General features: G+C 44.2%; 1 protein-coding gene across 2 annotated transcripts; it reads left to right on the top strand.

Annotated features, from left to right (window-relative positions):
* The first annotated feature begins 7424 nt into the window (after nucleotides 1–7424).
* Ccne1 (cyclin E1) lies at nucleotides 7425–18314 on the top strand. 2 transcript variants are annotated; one of them, XM_076838262.2, is made up of 12 exons: nucleotides 7425–7622; nucleotides 8098–8154; nucleotides 8263–8350; nucleotides 8579–8638; nucleotides 12099–12244; nucleotides 12357–12492; nucleotides 15183–15329; nucleotides 15906–16001; nucleotides 16165–16299; nucleotides 16407–16518; nucleotides 16615–16772; nucleotides 17078–18314. In XM_076838262.2, exons 2-12 carry the CDS (start codon nucleotides 8132–8134, stop codon nucleotides 17198–17200), a joined length of 1224 nt encoding a protein of 407 aa, XP_076694377.1. In that variant the 5' UTR covers nucleotides 7425–7622; nucleotides 8098–8131; the 3' UTR covers nucleotides 17201–18314. The 2 variants fall into 2 exon arrangements, with proteins under 2 accessions (XP_076694377.1, XP_076694376.1); XM_076838261.2 differs by having other exon boundaries at nucleotides 8570–8638.
* The last annotated feature ends 4802 nt before the right edge of the window (nucleotides 18315–23116 follow it).

The raw sequence follows: 23116 nt of genomic DNA, 5'->3' as shown, positions 1-23116 counted from the left end.
GGGAAGGCCACGAACCCCAGGCCTGGAAAAAGCCCTTTGGAGTTTGCAAGATAGAGGACACTGGTGCCAATCTTAGTCCATCCAGGCTGCTATCACAAAATGCCACAAACTGAATGGCTTATAAACATTAGAAAATGTAATTCTCACAGTTTTTGAGATGGAACAGTCTACGTTCAAGGTCCTGGAAGGTCTGAGAGGCTGAGCGCTGTCTCAGGCCTCTTTCCTAAGGGCACTAATCACCTCCAAAAGGTCTTCCCTCCTCACATCATCACCTTTGGGGTTTCAAAAACAAATTTTGGGGGGACACACTCAGCATAGCAGTGACTTTGACAAAGTCAGTTTCAGTGACCACTTCCTGCCCCATTCTGCATCCTGAAGGTCCAGGGGCCCTGCTGCTAGGTGCTTCCCTCCTCTGTACTTCTCTGGCTGCTCTGTTCGGACAGGTAGGCTCCTTTGCCCCTGCACCTAGGGAGCATGATGAGGGCAGCAGGCCTGCCAGCTCTCAGGCTTAAGTCGGAATTCATCGTGCTTAATGAGCACTGGCTGTGTGCAAGGCAGCTGCGGGCCCAGTTCAATGGCACATTCATAACCAGCTCCCCTCTGTTATCCAGCATCAAGAAGGTTGTGAAGACATTTGCAGAAATAAAAGCCATCCGACGCCACTCCCCCTAAAAAAAGAAAAAAAGAGGGCCATGAAGGCCGGAAATGTGATCAACTGTCCCCAAACACAGGAACTGAGCTCACTGATCTTCCCCACCAAAAACTGATCAGAGAAAATCTAGGAAAGAACTCCTTCTGAGAGCCAAGGGACAGATCCCCAAACTACAGCCAGGCTCTACCCCAGACCAGGAACACTGAACTCACCAACGCTTCCCAGCCTCACACCAGCCTCTTTTTCTCCTTCTGGCCAGAGGAGATAGAGGAGAGGCCCAGAGGTGAGTTGATTCCCCAAGGCCACAGAAGACCTATGGCGCATCTCTTCAACATAGCGAGGGTTGTTGCTGGGTACATTCCACCCAGGGCCTCTTCCTGAAGTCCTCCCTCCCGAAAGTCCTCCCTTCAGACTTGCGATCCCTCCTCTAGCTTTCCCACACCTCTGGCCAATTCTGATCTTCTTCCTTACACCAAACCCATTTTTATACCTCAATTTGAGGTTATATCACATCACACTGTGAGTAGCTAGCTTCTCAATTCACCTTTAAATATTTAGCTTGATCAAGGAGAAAGCCTATTCAAAGCTGAGAAGTCTTTAAGACCTCTCTGTTTGCTTATCTTTAAAAAAAAAATCATAAAATATATGGAACATAAAATTTATTATCACCATTTGGTGTTTTTTGTTATTCTCTGTGTGTGTGGTGGGGGGTACTAGCCCAGGGGTCTAACCCAGGGCTTTGCCCATGCTAGGTAAGCACTCTGCATTGAGCTACATCCCCAAACCTTTTGTAAAGTTTTTATTTTTAAGGGTCTTATTAAGTTGCCTAGGCCAGCCTTGAACTTGAGATTCTCCTAACTCAGCCTCCTGAGTATCTGGAATTACAGGTGTGTGCCACCATACCAGGCTCTCTCCACCATATTTAAGTTGTACATTTAGGATGTTCATGATGTTCACCATTTCTATTTATCCAAATAACTCTTTATCTTGCACAACTGAAACTTGGTAGTCATTAAATGGTGACTCCCTGCTCTGCCCTCCCCTGGTCCAGGAACCTTACTCAATTTTCTGTCTCCATGAATCTTACTACTCCAGATTCCTTGTATAAGTGGGATCATATAGTCAACTTTTTTTTTTTTTAAACAGGAAGATACCAGGCCTCAGGCTCATGGCTGGGGCAGGCAGCACTCTCTGCCTCACGTTGTTCTGTCTTTAGATATAAACATCTTGATACTTTCCTTCTCCTTGTGGCTAGTAATGCTGGTTTTCCATTTAGGGTAGGGATAGGAGATTTTCCTTTTCAAACAAATGGATAGAAATGGAAAATATAATTTGTAGCAAGGTCGAAGGTGGAGAGGCCCTCAGAGCGGATGAGAAGGGAGGGTGGTGGTAGGAGGCAGGGAAGCCCGGCCCTGAGTATGGAATCTCCTTTGTGTCCCTAATATCAGCAAAAGAATGTGCCCTGGGTTCAGCTTCATGTACTCAGACTCCTTGCTTCCTATCACCACCACCTGGAAAAGGTTTTCTGTAGTTCTTACCTTTGCCCCCTATCCATTCATCCATCCATTTATTTATTTAGCAAATCTGGCTTTCCAGAACCTGGGCTGGGCTCTGGGAATGCTCAGGCTGCTAGGCCTTGGCTACTTCCAATCTGACCCCTTCTCTTGTTTCTTCTATTCTGACCCTCTCTCATCCAGGACCCTACTTTGCAGGCACTGAGTCAGCCCTGAATTCCCAGGTAGAGTTTCGAGGTCACATTACCACAGTGGCCAAGTTGTTACCTAGTACAGACAAGGGATGAAGCTGCTTCACCCATAGGGCAGCCTCATGCTGTGGCTGTGCACAGCTGTGGGCTCAACTTTGCCAAATTATACTACTGTTCAATGAGCCAGAAACTCTCCTGTGTACAGGAATTTAAATTTTTGCTAATTCTCTGAGGGCTGCTAGTGTCTGTTTGAAACTTCTGCCCAGTAGTATTTTTGGTAAATCCTGCTCGTTTAGTGTTCAATTTGCCCCCAACTAGTATGAAATGTTCCTCAAATTTACTGTAGGGCAGGACTAGGCAGGTCCACCCTGATCCACTGGTGCTTAACCCCTGGGAAGCCACATGGTACTCCTCAGGATGCCAGGCAATTCATAAGTCGATTACTATGTGACTGACACACATGAGTGACTGAGGGCTGCTTCCAGGGAAGTCAGGATTCCTGGGGCATTGAAACAAGGAACCTAATGTTCACTCCCACACCTAGGCTTGGCAACCCTGCAACCATGTGTCAGTGGCTTTTCAGATCTTGTAGCCAAGGGCCTACGTGGGCCTAGGGGGCCACTAAGAGGCTAACGGGTGAGTAAGAATGGGCCTGCCCCAGGCTAGACAAAGTTTGACAGTTTCTCAACTTTTGACTCACCCATGACATCCAGGATTCTTGGTTGCAAATTATGAGAAAATCCAATCTCATCTGAATAAATCAGTACATGAAAATAATTCAATGGTTCCAGTATCCAGAAAGTTTCTAGTAATCCAGTCTTAGGCATGATTGGATACAGGGCCTCAATAGATCAGAAGCCTGCCTCCCAGCACCTCTGGCTCTGCTCTCCAGGAAGAACTTCCCTCTAAAGCAGGTCAACTTATGTGGCAAGATGGCCTCATGGCTCCAGGCCCACTTCCAGTCAGCCTAGCAACTCCTGAGGATTGTCATTGGCCTGGCTTGGACCATATGCCGGTGCTTAAACCAATCATATAGCCAGGAATGTGGGGCTCTGATTGGCCAAGTCCCTCTCTCCCATCAAAGTGCAGAGGGTGTTGCTTAGAGAAAAATGTTGATCCCTGACCAGAAGGGAGATGCCAGAGCCTTCTCCCTCCAAGCCCCTCCTCTGTTTTGCAGCTGTGCCTGTCTTCAGAAACCCAAAATGAGGAGATTTAAATTAGAGCTGGGGATATGGTGGTCGAACAAAAAACAAAGCACTCTTGTGCCTTTGCCCATACTGAGGGAGCAGCTTGTTGCTGCAGATCTGGCCCCACCAATACCCCTGACCTGGTCACACACACCCCTACTTCTAGAAATGTCTTCAAATTAGTCTCTGTTCCAGGCAACCCTGAGTTTAGCACAGAATTCATAAATGTCAGCTGCCATTGTTGTTCTATTAAATTCTAAATTTAGAGACCAATTTTAATTTTCACTGGCATTTTTTATTGATTACAGCATTCAGAATAAAGAAAGGTTGACTGAGATTGCTCCCCAGTATGAGAGGAATTTAGGCCTGAGCTATAACCATTCATTGGTCTGCAGTCTCCCTGCCCTGGAGCCCATACACAGCAGTGAGCATGATATAAGCAGTAACCAAGCCCGGGAGAGCACGTATTTGGGCCCTTCGCTCTGGCTGGCCTGGCAGGCTTGTGCAGACAGATTTCCTGGGCTGAGGGAGGACAGGAGCCAAGCCTCTGGGGCTTTCCCACACTCGGGTTCCCCAGCACTGGGCTGCAGCTACTCTGTTTGACAACCTGATCCTGTTTATCCTGCCTGGTCCCCACATGATGGCTTGCACTGGCCCCTCTTTTAGTTTTCCCATGTGTAGCCTCACAAGGTGTCCCTCCTTTGTCTCATCCTGGCTGCCCAAGAGCAAAACCTCTCAGCCCCAATATTAGACACAGTCTTCACCTTTTATGCTCAGCCTTCTCTGCAGCAGAACTTTTAATTTTCTGTTAAGATGCCCTTGAAGAGCTGGTAAAAGTTATGCAAGTATGCCCAATAACGTGCATACAGGCCCATCGTTAGGATTGCATTGTCTGCAGGCAGCTTTCTGGGTCCCTGAAGCACCGTGTTAAGGAATCCTATCTGGGAAGAACTTCCCCTTTGAAATACTCATGCTCTTATTTCTCCATGACCTTTATATTCAGTCCTTACTTCTGTCCTTATTCCTCCACCATCATCAGGGCTTGGGTCACATATGACGCTAAGTGAAGGCCCCCCCAACTTCCTATGTGAATGGCAATGAACACATATTGAGCATTTAAGTATGTGCCAGATACTGTTGCAAGTGCATTGTGGGTATTAATACATTCACTTTTCACTGTACTAATTCATCTGCATTATCTCACTTAATCTTCATAGTGACTAGGAAGTAACCACCACTCAGATGAAAACATAAAACATGTTTAGTGCCTAGAAGTTTCCCATGTGTACCCCCATGTTATTACCACTTTGCTTCAGAAGCAACTACTGTTCCAATGGCCAGTCACCATAATTTTTCTTTTTTTGTTGTTTCTCTTTCCTCTCTCTTTCCCATGGTGATGGGAATTGAACCCAGGGCCTTGTGCATGTTAAACATGTGTTCTACCACTGAAATTCCCAGCCCAATTTTCCTTTTCATAAACTTCAAATAAATGTAAACTTCATACACATGTGCCTAGCGTCTTGTGCTCAACATTATATGAGATTCATTTGTGTTTCAGTGATTTGTATCTTTTATTGTTGTATAGTATTCCACTAAATGAATACAACAAAATTTATTTATCCACTTTATTATTGATAGAAATGTCAGCTCAGATCTGGGGTATCTGGAACTCTCACTCTTTTCTGATGAGAGTATACATTGCTACAGCTATTAAAGAAGACTCCCTATTCAATAAGTTACAATAACTCATTTATTGTGGGCCAGGCACTGTGCTTAATTCATCTCACTTAATCCTCATAGTGACTAGGAAGTAGATAGTTGTCATCTGTGAGATGGGAATCAAGGTATCAATGTAATATAATTATTGTGAAGTTTAACTGAGATGACACTTTGAAGGGCTTAATCCAAAGCTGCCATTTTGGAAATGCTATCAATACCTGTTATTGTTACTAACAAGGAGCACAGGGTTGGGAGTTCAAGATCTTGGATTTCATGCCTATATAAGATGTCTTAAGCAAGTCATCTTTGCAGTCTTGGCCTTAGAGTGCCGGCACCTAAGCCAACATCCTATTCAGGACCTCTGGGGATGACATAAGCTTCTCTTCAATAAACCCTAGGCAATGACTGTCTTATTCAATGAAGACAGTCATGGAAGGAGACAAGACCAAGACTGTAAATGAGGAGGAGGCTTGGAGGTTTTCAAAGCCCTGTTACATACTTTCTCTAGAAGTTGAGTACAGAAGGTACTTGCAAATGATGATCAATTAATACCTGCTTCTCACTAGCTTGTAAGCTCCACGAAGCATGGTCAGTGTTTTCAGTCACTTATTCACAAATACCAGTGTAGCCAGTTGTGGTGGTTCAGGAGGCTAAGGCAGTAGGATCCCAAGTTCCATACCAGACTCAGCAACTCAGCAAGGACCTAAGCAACTTAAAGACACTCTGTCTCAAAACAAAATACAAAAAGGGTTGGGAATGTGGCTCAGTGGTTTAAGCACTCCTGGCTTCACTCTCTGGTACCAAAATAAAAAATACGATCGAAGTGTTCCCTTTCCTCCTCAGATGTCAAGATCTGAGGAATATAGCAGTGAACTAGACAGGCGAGGCAAGGAGCGAGAGACAAGGAAATAAAGCAAGAAACATGGTGGCAAGTACCGTGAAGAGGGCAGTGGAGAGGAACTCCTGGGGAGAGTCGTGTTTTAGATGAAGTGGTCACCAAAGACTTTGAAGTTCACAGGATGAGCAACTCAAATGGGTCAAAAAGGAACTGACAAGCTCCAAGGCCCAGAGGTGAGAAACAGAAGGTGAGGGGAGAGAGGGCAGGATTCAAGACCAGGTCTGAGGCCAGTGAGGCGAGTATCCATGGAGCCTTGTACCCCAGAATGATGCATGTGTATTTGATCTTAAGGTTGATGAGAAACAACTGGGAGGTTTTAATCGAGAGATGGTTGCACGGGGATCCTAGTGTCAGAAGGGTCTTTTGATGCTTAAGGTGGGGGGGGGGTGGGTTGCGGAAGAGAGACGTGTAAAGGAAACAGAATGTGAACAGTTTGAATGATGAATGAATGCACTAATAAGATGAATGGACACGCAGCCAGGAATAACACCTGGCCCACAGGAGGTCACAGACTCAGCGGCCTGAAGCCCAGGCACCAGGCACTGTGACCTTGGGGACATCCACGCCGCGCACTCAAGGCCCGGAACTCTGCGTCTCAGGGGCGGGGAGGACGTGCTAGGAGGGCAGTGCGCGCGCGCGCGTGAGGCAGACGGACGACCGGTTCTCCGCTCCGAGGTTCTCTCATGCATCAGTCCGGCCAGGACCACCCAGCCGGGTCCCGAACCCTCGCAGCCAGCGGTGTTTACATTCCACCCGCGCCGGCCACGCGGCTCTCTGCAGCCGCAGCACCGGTGGGCTCCGCCCCTCGGCCCGCCCCTCCGCGCAGCTCCCGCCAGACTTCTCCCGCGTCCGGCCCCGGCACGGCCCCGCCCCCCACCGCGCGCGCTGGCCGGCCGGCTCGCTCTCCCGCGTCCCACCCCGCGCAGGCCCCGCCACAGCCTTGTAGTCCCGCCCACCACGTCCCGCGTCCTGTCCCTCCGGCGCGCAGGCCCTGTCATTTAACCCCGCCCCTCGCGGGTTCCGCCGTAGGACCCGCCCCAGAGACTCCACCCCTGGGATGGCCCCGCCCCCGATCTGGCCCCGCCCCCAGCGGCCCTGAGCGCCTCGCTGGCCTGCGCCGAGGCGGGGGCGGTCCTGAGGGCGGTGGCTGGGCGGGCCCTGGCCCTGGGGCTGCCGCTGAGGGGCTCCGAGCCCGGGCGGGGCGGGGCAGAGGTGGCTGGGAGGCGCGAGGGCGGGCCGGGGCCGGTTCCGCGCGCAGGGATTTTTAAATGTCCCGCTCTAAGCCGGGCGCAGGAGCAGCCGGCTCGGCAGCCAAAGCGGTGTAGGGGGCAGGCGCGGATCCCGCCACCGCCGCGCGCTCGGCCCGCCGCCGCCTGCCGCCTCCCGCCTCCCGGCTTCCCGCTCGCCTCCGGCCTCCTGCCTCGGCTCGTGCGCGCCTGCCTACCGCGGAGACCGCTTCGGGTAAGGCCCCGCTGCGGACTGCGGAGACAGGCGCCTCGGGCGGAGACTCCCAGAGCACCCGGGTCGGGCCGGGTCGGGCCGGGAGTGGGGGTGGGGCGAGGCCGGGTCGCCGGGTCTTCTGGTCCCGGAGGCGTCAGCGCGGGGTGCCCCGGGTAGGGTGGCTCAGAGACGGGTAGGAGAGGTGTTGAAGGAAAGACTGAGGCAACCCCGGCCCAAAGGGAGAAGATGGGACTGAAAGGTTTCGGGGGTCGTCTGGACCCCCATCTCCACTACGGGTTCGGACCCGAAATCCCGGGCTGCTGGCGGCGCCGCGGGTGACAGGCCACCCCGGGCCCATCGGCCATTTTCCCGACCGGCCCGGGAGGCTCCCGCCGCCGTCCGCGCGGGAGGGGGGAGGGGTGCCCGGGGCAGGCCCGCGGGACCTGGACCCCTCCGCCCGTGGTCTTCACACCGCTGCCCGCTTCGTGCCCCCCAGGTCTGAAGTCGTAGCCAGAGCCAGAGCCTGCGCCATGCCAAGGGAAAGGAAGGAGAGGTGAGTGGCCTGGCTGCAGCGAAGGGTAGGGTGTGCAGCCGTGGGGGAGGGGCTGGTTAAGATTTGGGGAGATCTCACCTCAATTTCTTTGCCACCATGGCTTTGCAGAGATGGGAACGAACGGGACCCTATGAAAGAAGAAGGTGGCACTGACTTCTCTGTTCGCTCCAGGAAAAGGAAGGCAAATGTGGCCGTTGTGAGTACAAAGGGGACAGATTGGAGATTATTCCCCCCGCCCCATCTTACCTGGGTACCAGACATGGGTCTGCGCACATACCTATTGATAGGACTTGGTGCGTGTGGGAGGGTCACTGCCAGAAATGGTACTCATAATCTAATCCCTCTCCCCTTCTCTCTTTTTTTGTCTTTGGGTTATTTTGTGTTTCTTTGGGGATTGTGGATTGTTTTATGTTAGTTTTTGCAGGATCCAGATGAAGAAATTGCCAAAATTGACAAGACTGTGAGAGACCAGTGTGGCAGTCAGGTAGGTGGCCTCCCATTAGGCCTCATGGAGGGCCTCCAGCTCTCCTGGGTCCAGCTGGGTTTTAGACTTTCTTGTCTCCTGTTGAAGATACTGGTTTAGAGTTGTTTTCTCTAATTAGAGCCACAGTCCACATGGTTGAGTACTGGGACTGTCAGTGCACACTGGCCTTTGCTAGCCTTGAGATTCCAGGAAGGGCTTGTGTTCTTGATGGCTCTCTCTGAGGTTGCAGATATGTGCTAACACCTACAAGAACCAGAGTGCACATCAAATAACTCCTTTTTCCCATGAGGAAACTGGGATTCAATTAGAGGAAGAAAGCAACCCAGAGTCTGTAAGCAAGTGAGAAGCAGAATTGGGCCTACAATCTTGTCTCTAATGGCTAGTGAACTGGGTGGGGTAGGGCTCCTGTGTGTTGTCCTCTTCCTTCCCATCCACACCTGTGCAGTTTTGTTTTGTTTTTTTTATTTGTTTTTTGTAGTGGTTCTTTAGTACTTCTCATTTCCTTTAAGTCAAGTTTCAAAGTTTTACCCCTTTTGTGGCCCTGAATGTTCCTCCAGCCCATTCAGCAATCCCCCCACATGGACCAGTTCTGTTGGGCTTAACCTGGCTTCAGCAAGAGTATTAGTGGAACATTCTGGGTAATGGTCTGTGTGTCAACTCATTTTTTTTTATTGACTACTCCATTTCTCTTGCCCCTCCTTATGGAGTTCCTGCCAAATTTCCTGTATGCAGTGTGATATCATTGTAAACATCAGAAGTTCCTTGCAGAAAAAACTTGAATTATCTCTTTACCTCCAGAAATGGCTGGAGTCTGCAGTTAGGGCTCCAATGGGGGAAGCAGACTATCTCCAAACTAGCTAGTCAGGCCTTCTGCCTCTATCACAGATAAAAAGCTGAGCAGGAACAGTACTTGACCTGAGTGTGGCAGTAGTCCCAATAAAGTTTGCTGTGGACACACATCACTTTGTAAAGCAGTGAGCAATAGCCATGGTAGCTGGTCTGAAAGAGCGAAGTGCTTCAAAGTGATGGGCCATGTTGTTTGTAATAGCAGTTGTTACTATATATAATACCCTAGTTAAAAGCATCTCTGGGAAAGACCACTGAATATTGAATAAGGAGTTGATTTCCGTCTCTGTTAAAAGAAATGCTTCTCTGCAGGAAAGGAAATAAGACAGTCATCCAAAGTCATTTCTTCTTTTTCTCCCCTTAAAAGAGCCTTCAAATCAAGCAGGTTGATTTTTGTGGGTATTATAAAATGAATCCCTGCTTTGTGAAATTCAAGATTGTTTCTTTTCTCCAGCTGTGTTTTGAATAGAAATTTCCAAGATGAAGCAAACCCATCCATATGTTGACTTGGAGTTTCTGTTCTCATTAGCATTTCTGTTCTCAACATATAACTTGAACATTGTTTAAGTGCCTCAGATAGGACTGTGGCATTGTATCTGTGTGGCTGAGAGGTGATAACTGTGATGTATGAACAGCAATGTCATTTCTCCCAGGAAGGCATTTTCATGGTTGTCCAGAAATTAATCAATAGGTTTCTGCACATCTTAGAGAATAGATGGTATCTTGAAAATTATCCACCTATTTATGGAGCATTTTTGTTTTTTCTCTGTAAAGATTTCATGAAGCTAGAATTGGGGGGTTCAACAGATTTTTTGCCTATTAATTAAGAAGATTTTTATCAGCCTACTATAACAAATTTGAGCTAGTAGAAGCCATTGTGCCTTTGTAGTTCCTCAAGACCACATGGAACTTTTGGTGATTCTTACCTTAGGCCATTCTTAATGAACAGTGCCCTTTTACCTAAAATCTATTTCACATGTCCATTTTGTTTAATTTTCACATAAGACCCAACTTTTTTGTTTGAAATGGAATCCTGGACTATTAGTTATTAGAAAATTTTGCAGAAATAAAGTTAAGTAGTTAGCAATAGTCACAGTTGGTTTCTTGCTGTTGTCCCATTCTTTCCTAACTAAAGTCAGACTGATCTTGCTTCCTTTGAAACTTGGTATACACTGAAGATGAAGGACATTGATTTAATTATTCTGACTCATCCACTGGCTCTTAAAAAGGCCAACTTTGGAAGCATTTGTCTGCTTGTAGTAAACCTAATTTGTCTATGAACTGCAGGTTGGGAACTGCTACTGGTTAGTTTTATCTGCATAAGCCTGCACTCAGAAGTGCCAGCCATCTGGCCTAGGAGGGTGACACCCAACTTGTGCCTTCAGAACTAGAATTCATTCTTGAACAGTTGTAATGTGAACCTTGAGTCAAGGAAATGCTACCAACATATGATACTAGAACCAAAAGGAAGTTGCCTTTCTTTCGCAGCTGTTGGCAGGAGCTGTCATGGATAATTTGCATGCCCAATTGTTTCTGCATTGAGTGGGGAAGAGCTTTATCCAGCTTTGCCCTTCTCACTAGACAAAGCATTTGGGTTTGCTCTGAAGATGGCCTGTTGCTGTGGCAGCCACTGTATTGAACATGTATTGAACAACTGTAATGATAGGACTGTGGCATTATATCTGGGTGGCTGAGAGGTGATAACTCTCAGCCACCCAGATTACAACATGGGTTGTCTTCAAGGGAGCACTTAGAGCAGAGTTTCCATGTTCATTACAGTTGTTCCAGGTGTCTATTTTATTCTCTAGTCAACATAATGATCTCTCTGTTTTAAAAAAATGACAAGTGGCTCAGATAGTACTTCCATGCTAGCAGGATTGTCACCTGCCTAATATCTTCAGTTACAATTTTACAACTTTAAAAATTAAAATAATTCTTTTTACAGTAGGATGGTAAATAGTGACTTAAAAAGAAAATATTCAAAATGACAAAATGATCTTAGTCTTTTCCAAATACTGAAATTCCTGAAATCTTTCAAATACAAGCATACTGTTTGGGTTCTTAATGATAATTCATTCATCAGCTATTTGAGTCTGACTGCAAGGATCTGAGGGTAGGATTCAAAGGTCTAGATTCTCTCTCTCCATGGACTTCGTATTACCTGTGACCATTGCTTGATTTGGTTTTAACTAGGTGGCTGATTTTTTGTTTGGAGTTGGGGAAAACAAAAGGTTTGTCTGATATATTTGGCTAGTCTTTTTTTGTAATGTCAGAGCTATTTGCCTGTATCTTACCTCTTCCATGTCCATTTTGCTGCTCAAGCACCTCAGTTGACTGGTGATAGTGTAGAGGATAAAATGCTGCTGATTTCTTAGCTTCCTTAGGAATTCACTGCATGGACTCCTAAGCTAGTGACGGAAATGAAATGAAAGCTGGGAGTCATTACCCTCTTTTACTTGTCCATGCCATATTCATCTTAACCTAGAATATTTAGTCCTGGATATTATTCTTCAGTGTGGTGATGTTTTCTGAAGTACTGGTTAATCTACAAATCCATGAATGTAAAAACAGCTGGTTTACATCAAACATTTTAAAATGTGTTTTTCAATTACAGCCTTGGGACAATAATACAGTATGTGCAAATCCCTGCTCCTTGATCCCCACACCTGACAAAGAGGAGGATGAGCTGGTATATACAAATTCTACATTTGGGCCTCAGAGATCTACACCATCCAGAGCCTCACCACTTCCTTTACTGAAGTAAGTGCTGACTTTGCTACATGACTTCCAACGTCTACTCCACTTATTAGTCCTCCTTAGTATGGATGCATACTGACACTTGTGTGGTTTTTTTTTTTTTTTTATTCTGTAGCTGGGCAAATAGAGAGGAGGTTTGGAAAATCATGCTAAACAAGGAAAAGATGTACTTAAGGGATGAGCACTTTTTGCAGCGACACCCTCTTCTGCAGCCTAAAATGCGAGCAATTCTTCTGGATTGGTTAATGGAGGTGAGCTCAGGTCTTCCCATTCACTGAACTCATTGGCCATTTCTAGATCCTTCTTTGCTATTAAGCTATCTGTGTGTGCTTGATTCCATTAATATATTCGATATCTCAGAAGCTTTCCTGGTATATTTAGTATAGCAGTCTAAACTTTTTACTTGCTTTTTTTTTTTTTTTTTTTTTTTGGGTATGGGGGGAGGGGATTGAACCCTGCAGCGCTTAACCGTTGAGCCACATCCCCAGTCCTTTTTTATATATTATTAGAGACAGGGTCTTGCTGAGTTGCTTAAGACCTCACTAAGTTGCTGAGGCTAGCTTTGAACTTGAGATCCTCCTGCTTCAGTCTCGAGTCTCTGGGTTTACAGGCATGAGCCACTGCACCTGGCTTTACTCGCATTCTTATAAGAATTTCTAAGATCTCTTTATCCTGCAGGTATTTTAAAGTTGGCATCAAATTTTTTCCATCAAAGTTAAATAGTTGCAAAGACTTTATTTTCCAATAAATTGTAAATATTGATATTTGAGCTCTGTTCATTAAATTGCTTTTAAGTGTATCTACTGGAATGCAGGTATCAGCTATTTGATAGCCACTATCATAACTTGTAAAAATATATGAACAAGCTTATCTTTAATAGTCAAATTTCACATTGTTCCCTTTTAAATTCCAGAAGTCCATTTTTCTTTCCTCACAGAACAATTTCCTAACAGACCATACTGTTCTAATTGATCACACTGTCATACTTCTGCAACAACTGGTCAAAACAACAAGTATTACAAATCAGCAAGATAATCATTTAATATAAAAAGTGAAATTTTATTGGCAGTGCACCTCTTACTGGGATGCACTGCAAATAACTTCCTTGCTTAAGGGAGGCTTGATGGCTACTCAAATACTTGGGTAGATGAGAAGTGTTTTTCTTCTGAGAAATGGGAGGACCCTCTCAGGCACATCTACTTTATGAAAGAGAACATGTAGAAGTTGAGTGTCTAACTATTCCCTATAAATGTGTTAACACTGTCATACTGTATATCCTGTAGAAGGTCAGCATTCTCCAGGGTATGCAAACCACAGTTGTGTTAGTCCTAGAATGAAATTCCCTGCTGCCACTTACCATCTAGGTGCTTAAGTCCAGCAAGTCACCTGAGTCTCAGTTTTCTCATCTGTAATATTTTCTAGCAGAGTTTGTGCAGATTAGAAATGATGTACATAAAGGTTTTTTTTAATCATTCTTAATTTGTGTTTCTTCATTGGCCCCTAAGGATGTCAACATTTTTTTTTTTTTTTGTAGTAGATTCTTTAGAAGGCCTACTTTTTTAAAGTACAGGTCTTGCAGTTGCCCACTATGGACTTACCATGTCACAATGACCTTCTGTGTCCTGTATAACATTTTATAATTTCTGGAAGTGTTGGATGTAATAAGTGTGAATCTTTTAGGCTGTAATTTATTATAAAAGTGTTGAAATTGAGGACTGGGGAAGTAGCTCAGTGGTGGAGTTCTTGCCTGGCATGTGTGAAGCCCTGGGTTCAGTCCCCATCACCATGACAAAAAATTTGACCGAGAGGTTCTCTTTTTTAAATGTAATTAATGCCATTATGTTTTGAAGGACATATTTTATAAATAGCTATATATGGCTTAATCTGAACTTTAGAAATCATCTATGGTGATTGATAGAATTTTCTAGCAGAATTTTGTGTGTTTTTCTCTGGCACCTTTCTACATGTTAACCCCAACAGTTGCAGTTACAGGAGATAGCCTCTTGGTGAGTGGCAGTGGTGGTGTTGGAGTTTTACGTGCATAATCATACTTTTGGTGTTGGTACTGAGTTGAAGACTAATATTTTCTTGGTCCCTTTTTAATCCCATCTTGTATACTGTTTCACCAGATACTCAATTCTGAGAGGTAGGCAGAACAGGTATTGTCCTAATTTTATAGTGAAATGAATGTGTTTGTTTAAGGTAGAACCTAAATTATAACCTAGGTCTCTGAATCTTTTTAATGCTTTTAACAAAGTTTTTGCCTCTTATGATTTATAGTGTTTGGGGCATATTGTAGTCTTTAAATAAATTTGAGTTCCAGCTTTTAAACTTTTTTATTGGTATCATTTAGTTAAAAAGAACTATTGCGTTCTTTCCTTAAATTGACTTATCATGAAACTTATAAAAGGGGACAGCATTTTTGAGAAAATTCATAAATTTGATTTTTTTGTCTTATTTCATGAGAATTCTGCTTTCAGCCAGGTGTAGTGGTACACACCTGCAATCCCAGTGACTCAGGAGGCTGAGACAGGAGGATTGCAAGCTCAAGGCCAGCTGGCCAACTAAGTGAGACCCTCTCTTTAAAAAGGGCTGGGGATGTGGCTCAGTGGTAGGGCACCCTTGGGTTCAATCCCTAGTACTACAAAAAGAAAAAAGAAAAAAATGCCTGCTCTCACCAGGCTTTAAACCTGTCTTCCTTCTCTGGCCTACAAACACTTGCATAGAAACTTAGATAGATCACAGAAACTTAATCCTTATATCTACGCCCAAGTTTGTCTTTGTACATGTGCTTAGGCACAAACAAGGTAACAGTCCTTTCAGAAAAGCAAAGTTATTCTTGTCGCTCTTGGTCTGATTATATTGTCTTTTACCAAAACTCAGGGCAAGATTTTTTTTTCCCTTGAGTAACTGTTATAAAATTTACTAAATATTTTTTCAGGTGTGTGAAGTCTATAAACTTCACAGGGAGACGTTTTACTTGGCACAAGATTTCTTTGATCGGTATATGGCAACGCAAGAAAATATTGTAAAAACACTTTTACAGCTTATTGGGATTTCAGCTTTATTTATTGCTGCCAAACTTGAGGTAAATAATTTCAAATATTTTATATAATATTTCATTTCTTGAGTTCCTCCTAAGATTAGGAGAAGAGGTCAGCTATTTGTCTATAATGTATATCCTAAGTTTTTCTAATTTGAAGTCTTCTAAAGTTAAGACATATACAGAAAGACTGAGGACTAATGAAGAGAAGAGAGGAATAAATGTATAATGTATGAAATGTTTGGTTAATTTAGTTACTTTAAGCAAAAAAAATTGAACCTTGAACTAAGAAGATAAAAATTTTGGTGTGACAATAGAAGAGTGTTTGAGCCCAACTTCCAGACATGTTAAAGATATTGAGAAGGTGAAAATTTTAAAAATACATTGAGTAAAGTTCTATTAATCACCATATGCATTCATTCATTCATTTAGTGGAGGTTGGAGTTTCATTTTTTTTTACAATTAACACATACTGAACTGTTAAAGTAGCTCCTGTAGTAATCACATCAGTGTATCATTTTTCCATGCCAGGGTACTAAAAAATAATTTCAGATGCACATTATAAGATGAAATTATTATGATACTGGATGTTTGCTAATGGTATCTTTCATTTGCTCTTAGGAAATCTATCCTCCAAAGTTGCACCAATTTGCTTATGTTACAGATGGTGCTTGTTCAGGAGATGAAATTCTTACTATGGAATTAGTGATAATGAAGGTAGGTTACAAGTTATTTCCAGTCATTTTTAAAACACTAAGTATTTCTCACATTAAGTTTGAGCACATCTGATAGGTCTTTAGATGGGCACATTGTGGTGTGGAAAATGGCTATATCTTGAACTTCTTTTCACATCCATTGGTCTCTTTCCTGTTTTCCTTAGGCCCTTAAGTGGCGTTTAAGTCCCTTGACCATTGTGTCCTGGCTGAATGTATACATGCAGGTTGCATATCTAAATGACGTATATGAAGTGCTATTGCCGCAGTATCCCCAGCAAATCTTTATACAGATTGCAGAGGTAAGTAGCTCCATTGCCTCTAGGGGTTCCTAACCCCACAGCTAGAGTGAAGAACTCTAGAAGTGATGTGTGTGCCCCTCTGTTTCAGCGTTCTTTTCTTCTTATAGCTTTTAGATCTCTGTGTCCTTGATGTTGGCTGCTTAGAATTTCCCTACGGTGTACTTGCTGCTTCTGCCTTGTATCATTTCTCTTCATCTGAATTGATGCAAAAGGTTTCAGGTACGTTAGTTTTCTGGTGAATTTACAAACAAAGTGTATTAAACTTAGACACCAATTGCAACATCTGGTTGAGCCTTTGGTTTCTTTTCATCACAGGGTACCAATGGTGTGATATAGAGAAGTGTGTCAAGTGGATGGTTCCATTTGCCATGATTATAAGAGAGACAGGAAGTTCCAAACTAAAGCACTTCAGGGGGGTTCCTGCTGAAGATGCCCATAACATACAGACCCACGTCAACAGCTTGGATTTGCTGGTTAGTAATGTTCTTTCTCCAATCCTTCTTGACCAGAGAGAACCTTAAAGCTGCCTGGATAACCTATTCACTTCACTTCATGCAGCCTTCAGACATCCTAGAAAAATTCCCAATTCTCTTAATTCCTTGAAGAAAATTTCTGGTTTATAGATGCTGTATGTCAGTTATCATGTAGACCATAGACTCTTAGGTGGTTTTTTGCTGTTTTTCCCCTTCACTCACCTCCTTACCAATAACGCATAGTAAGTGAAACAAAGGATATGTTCTTCCACCTTAACAGTTTTCCCTTTTCTTCTTATCAATAGGACAAAGCCCAAGCAAAGAAAGCCATATTGTCCGAACAAAACAGGATTTCTCCTCCCCCCTCGGGGGTCCTCACCCCACCACAGAGCAGTAAGAAGCAGAGCAGTGAGCAGGAAACAGTGTGACCACCCCAGCATTCTCCACCAAAGACAGTGTGCGGAAGTGCCTGCTCATAGTTCTCTCCTGTCTACTGCAGTGGAGGCGTGTACTAGCTTTTACAGATATTTAAGTGAAGAGTATCTCTCTTCTGCAACAGAAGTATTTCTGTGATTGGCATTGGACAGGGAGAAGTGTTTTTTATTGAATACTTAGATTTTTTTTAAATAAGTGGGTCAAGTACACCAGCCACCTCCAGAACACCAATGAGTGCTCCAGATGCTGCTAAGGAGGGTGATACTTGACTTGATTGACTGTTCACACAAATAACAAAGGCTTGAAGTTGAGGAGTGCCGCTGTTGCTGTTGGTCTCCCCTCGGGTGTTCTGGGTTGCCTCGTGTTCAGTGGAACAGGTGGTTGTGAGCAAGCATTGTGATGCACAGCCTCAACCAGCAGGGCCTGCCCTTTACACATCAGTTGACAGTGTACCATGCCTCTTATGAACTTTTGTTTTGTAAGTGCTGCTATGTCTATCCGTTTTTAATAAAGATAATACTGTCTTTAAGACAGCTGGTTTTATGAGCAGTGTCTGGTAATTAGAAGTCAACTCAGTGTAGCTATGTCAAGTTCTCTTTTTTACTTCATGCTTCTTGAAGCTTGAATCTTTCTAGAGAAAACATTTAAAATAGGGAGTAAGCTTCAAACACAGCCTTGTCTACCTCTTGAGGCCCTTGGAGCTGGGAGTGAGACTTTTGATTTGGCACTTCTGCAGTTTCCTGCACAGGTGGCCACTCACATCAGGTTCATTAGCCATCAGTGGCAATGGTGCTAAAGTCATTTCCACATCTAGAAGGATTCATAAGTATAATTTCCTCCCTGGGGCTGTTTGAAGGTTGTAAAGAAATCTGTAATTAATACTATACCCTTACCCAGATCTTAACCGAAAGAATAAATGGATTTTATTTGGAGAACTTAACATAGTAGCCTGAAACTGTGCTTCTAAGAAGAAAATGCCAAGTATAATATATGGCTGAAGGTCAGGATATAAAATTGCTCCTTGAATGAGGAACTGACCAAGTGCCTTGATGATGGTCACTGTCCACCTGAAGGCTTGATGTGTGCTGCCCACATCACTTGTTGATATTCTCAGTCTTGTTTCACTTTCTAACTATGCTTCGATGTGTTGGGGGAAGGGGCATACACTCAAGGAAAGGTGAATGAGCAAATAAATACTACTTATTTTCAGCCGGTTTTATCTTATTTTGCAAAAATTTAATGTAGAAAGAAAACCAGCCATTTTAAATCTTCGATTTATTCCAAGTTGGAAGGAGACCCTACTTTTTTACATTGATGTGGTTCTGGCAAATTTTAATACAGTTTTCCTAATAAGCACCTTAGAAATCCATATATAATGGTATCTAGTCAAACGATGACCACCCCTTGCTAGTTATTTCTTCATCTCAGGTGCTTTTGTCTTAAAAGAAGTGAGCTTTGAACGGTGACCATTTGTGACTAGTTGGCAAAATCCTAAAAGTGGTTACTTAGTTCGGCATTTATCTGTAAAATTGGCACTGAAATACATTTCTATTTGCAAAGTTTTATTATAAAATTGAGAGCTTGACAAATGTGAGGTATCATGGATCTGAAAGCATATCTGAGGTAAATTTTAATTCATAGCTCATAAAGCAAGCCCTTACACTACAAAGGATGTTATTAAAAACACTGAAATGAGAATACCTTATATATAAATGGTGCTTTTCTGGAAATCGGGATTTTTTTCAAATGGCAACATTGCCACAGGGAGCTCTTAATCATCTGTGCTAACAAAGGGTAAATAAAATCCACAGTGATCAATTTCTGTGACTGTGTCAGAAACCCTAAGAGCCACCAGTAAGTAAAAATCAAGTCTCCCCTCTTGAGAGGAGCTTCCATTTGCTGGTAATCAGTTGGTGGCTACTTTGAGCTTTCTCTGATTGGCTCTATATACTTATTTTCCAGGTCATTTCTGCTATTCAGCTAAAACCAACTGAGGTGAGGGAATGCCAACTACACATCAGAGGTGAAATGGCAGACCAACCCAAGGAAGCAGATGCTATGAGGCCACGATGTGGCACAGGAAGGACCAAAGAGATGATGTAGGGCCCTTGGTCTGACTTTACAGTTTGGGGCTTACCTGTCCCTCAGAAGCTCATGGGTCAAAGGATTGGTCCCCAGTGTGACAGTGTTCAGATATGGAGCCTTGGGGAAATGATGGGATCACAAGAACTGACAGTATGAATGGATTAATCTATTTATGGATTCATGCTTTAAAGGGTTTTGAGGGAGAGGCACTGTTAATAAAAGTGAGTTCTCTCTGCCTCACCACAGGACCACAGCAATGGAGCCAAGCAACTGTGTATTGGAACCTCTGAAAAACAGCCAAAATAAATCTTTCCTCCTTATAAATTAGTTATCTCAGGTATTTTGTCACAGTGACAGAAAGCTAGCTCTGTGTTGGAGAAACCAACCTATTGACCAACCTTGAAGACTGGATTGTGGCACAAAATACCACACCCTTATATTTTTCCCCTGCTCACTGGCTATATTTCAGAGTTGCTATCATTTCTCTGCCCACTGTGCCTGAGGAAAAAAAACAACAGGTTTCTGTATGAGGGGTTTTGAAGGTTTTCCAGTGTCATCTTCCCTGCATGAAACTTGGACAGCTTATTGTTTCATGGAGGCTATTAAATACCAAGTGGGTAAATCAATGGTGCTGATATTCACATGGACGGCAAGTACCTGCAGCAGACAGGGAAAGCTGGGAGCCATCAAAGATTTGCAGCCTAGTGCCTGATACACCTCTATCCTCTAACTCCAACACAAACAAGATTGGAGTTTATTCCGGCAAAATTAGGCTCTAGCTCAGAGCAGGGACGGAAAGAAAAATCAAATCTGATAATGTCTAGTCATATTTACCCAACCGTGCATTTTCCTACCACATGTTCAGCATTTTGAAATTCAAATCACATTTATACCTTGGACATTGTTAGAAGACTATTTTTATCCCTGCTGTAATCATCTAATTTGCTGATTACAGGTCTCAAATTGCCACAGAGAACTCAATTTTTGAAAGAATTGTCCTATTTGATCAAATATGTTATTCAAGCAATGCAGTCATTTGTTCCACAAGGTTACCTGCCAGGCAGAGTTAACCAGGAGTAATAGCATTAGAAGCCTATACTTAAAATCAAGCATTAGCTAATCTGCCTGTGACAATAGAGTCTTAAATATAATTTGCTGCAGATACTTCAGTTCCTGCACTGACAGACAATTGCATTTTGTATTCAATGAGCATAGATTTTCCCTACCTCGTCCTAATTCCAAATTTAACTCCAGAAGACTCTAATGTGCTCAGTTTCACTGGCTTACCAGGTACTATTTCCCAAGAGCCTCAGATGGAAGTGCAATGTTATTCTTTATTAAATAAACCTTCCCCACCCATTCTCCCCCTCTTTAACTCACTGTCCTGATCAAAGCCAATTCCAAAAACTGTAGCATCTTTATCCAAAAAGTTAAGTCTAATCCTTTTTCCAACGTGATGTGTGAGATGTCCTCCTATTGATCCCCTATTGTGTGCTAAGCACTACCAATATGGGAGACAAAGATACAGACTGTGGCCAAGGGACTCAGGTGAGCCTGCAGGTGAGACATATAAACAACTGTTATCTCATGAGGGTCCTAGTTTGAGCAGGGGGCCTCTGGGAGCAGAGGGCAGGAATAGCACTTTTGCTGTGCTTTAGAGGTGCAGCTGTTGAACATGCCTCAGCAGTTTGCAAAAAATGCTCACAATTGGGCACAAGTAGGAGTCAGAGGATAGAGGTGTATCAGGAGGAAGGAGAAGATGAGGCAGAAGAGATGACAGAGAACATGTCACAGGAGCTTTTGAACATCAAATAGAAGATGGGTGTAGTCTCCCCAGCAACAGGAAGTTGGGTTTGATAAAGAGGAAAGCGGTGACAGTGACCTGTTCAGAGCCAGTCTGGAGGCAGAGGATGAGGAAACAACCCAGAGTTAGGCCTCTCTACACCATAAGAAAGAGGCTGTGCTGCATACGGGGGACAAGCAGGAAGGCAATGGAATGTCTGTAAAAATCAGCGACACCAACACTAATTTCTAAATGGCCCTGCCTGGATGACTGCCTCCATCTCCCTCAAGTTTCTGCCCCTGTACCTTTGTGCAGGCATTTGCCTGCCAACCTGCCCAATGCCAGTTTGAATCTCACTACCTGAATGAGTCTGACCCTGTCTTCGGCCCACCCTGGTGTCATTTCTTCACTGGACTCTGCAGGCATTCACCTTGAACTGGGACTCAGCTTTGCCACTTCCTAGTGTGATCTGGGCTTAACCTCTCCAAGCTCAGTATCCCTCAGTTATGAAATAAGGATTAAGGATGACAACAATGTTTTTTATCCCATAGAACTGAGGGGAAATGAAATGAGAAAAATGCATAGGAAATGTTTATCCCAGTGCTTCGCACATTAAAAAAATAATAAAAAGTGGTGGTCACCATCCCTGAATCTACCACTGCTGGATGTGGTGGTGTGATAGGATCTCTGATTCACAATAAACTCCTGTGAGTGGTTTAGAGCTGAGGACATGTCTTCACCCTGCATCTCTGGGGACAGTGCTGAGGGTGAGACTGGCTGGATTCCCCGTGTGCCCCACACAGCTCACCTGAGAGCAGGGGGGACCCCAGGAGCACTTAGCAGTTTGCTCTTGTGTGCTCTCCTCCCTCCAGCCTGCTTCCTCTTCCCCAGTCATTAACCCCATCTTCCTCCCTTCCTAAGAAGCCCCTTTGAAAGTGTTATCTATACCACCGTCACTTCTGCAGCACCCTCCAGCTGGGCATATATGCAGGCCATCTAAGACACCTGCTCTAGTTTGGATCTGGAAGGTCCCCAAAGGCTCATGTGTTAAAGGCTTGGCCCTCAGTGTGACACTATTGGAAGGATAGAGCCCAGTGTGGGGTTTTGAGTCATGAGGAGCATGCCTGTGAAGAGGACAGTAGGACCCTAGCCCCTTCCTCTGCCTTTTCTTTACTACCTGGCCATGAGGGCACAGTTGTGCTCCACAAATTGCTGCCACAGTGTGCTACCCCTCCTACCAGAGGCCTAAAAGCAATGTGCCCATCCAAGCATGGGCCAGAAACTCCAAAACTGGGAATCAGACCAAACCTTTCCTCTGCATATATTGATTATTTCAGGGATTTGTTATAGTAATGGAAAGCTGACTTACACAACCTCCAGGTGACAAATCTCACAGTGCTCTCCACCCTCATCCCTGCCACATTTAGCTTTGCTGACTCCACCTGCCCTCTAGAAACGTTCCATCATCCTTCAACTTCTGTGGCTGCACACCTCCCAATTACATGCCTGAAACCATTCCTCCCAAGTCCCTCCTCTCTGTTCCAACAAAAGTTGAAGGAGTCATAGGGCCCTTCAGGGCCACCCACCACTGCCCCTTGACATTCTGTCCCTGGGCAAATTCACTACTCCAAAACTTATGACACCTCCTGGTTGCATCTCTACCCCAGTCAGCCTCCACCTGGCTTAAACCTGAATGGTCACCTGCCCAAAGGGTACCTCCACCTTCCCTCTCACCACTGCAACACTCACTTCACCGTTCACCATTAATACAGTTGTCAAAAATGGGAACTGGCAATACGCAATAAGCCCAAGAAAACTATTCAAAGCACAAATCATTAGAGAAATGAAAAATAAAACAACAAGATCAGTTTACACCACCAGGTTGGCAAAGATTTTAAAGTGCAGAGAATAACACAAATGACATCTGTGGACCCATCACCCAGATTTGCCATATTAGCTGCTCCTTCTCCTTTTTTTTTTTTTAAGGTAGTGGGGATTAAACATAGGGGTACTTTACCACTGAACTATATCCACAGCCCTT

This window comes from Callospermophilus lateralis, chromosome 18 (genome assembly GCF_048772815.1).
Source record: "Callospermophilus lateralis isolate mCalLat2 chromosome 18, mCalLat2.hap1, whole genome shotgun sequence".
NCBI lineage: Eukaryota > Metazoa > Chordata > Mammalia > Rodentia > Sciuridae > Callospermophilus > Callospermophilus lateralis.
The sequence above is the reverse complement of the archived record's forward strand: the minus strand, read 5'-3'. Positions and strand labels throughout refer to the sequence as shown.

Excerpts from the sequence above, each read along its gene's own strand:
- Ccne1 (XM_076838261.2), top strand. The coding sequence starts at position 8,132 with ATGCCAAGGGAAAGGAAGGAGAG. Across the intron at positions 8,155-8,262 it reads CCAAGGGAAAGGAAGGAGAG|AGATGGGAACGAACGGGACC; the intron begins GTGAGTGGCCTG and ends ATGGCTTTGCAG. Across the intron at positions 16,002-16,164 it reads TGGAATTAGTGATAATGAAG|GCCCTTAAGTGGCGTTTAAG; the intron begins GTAGGTTACAAG and ends TGTTTTCCTTAG.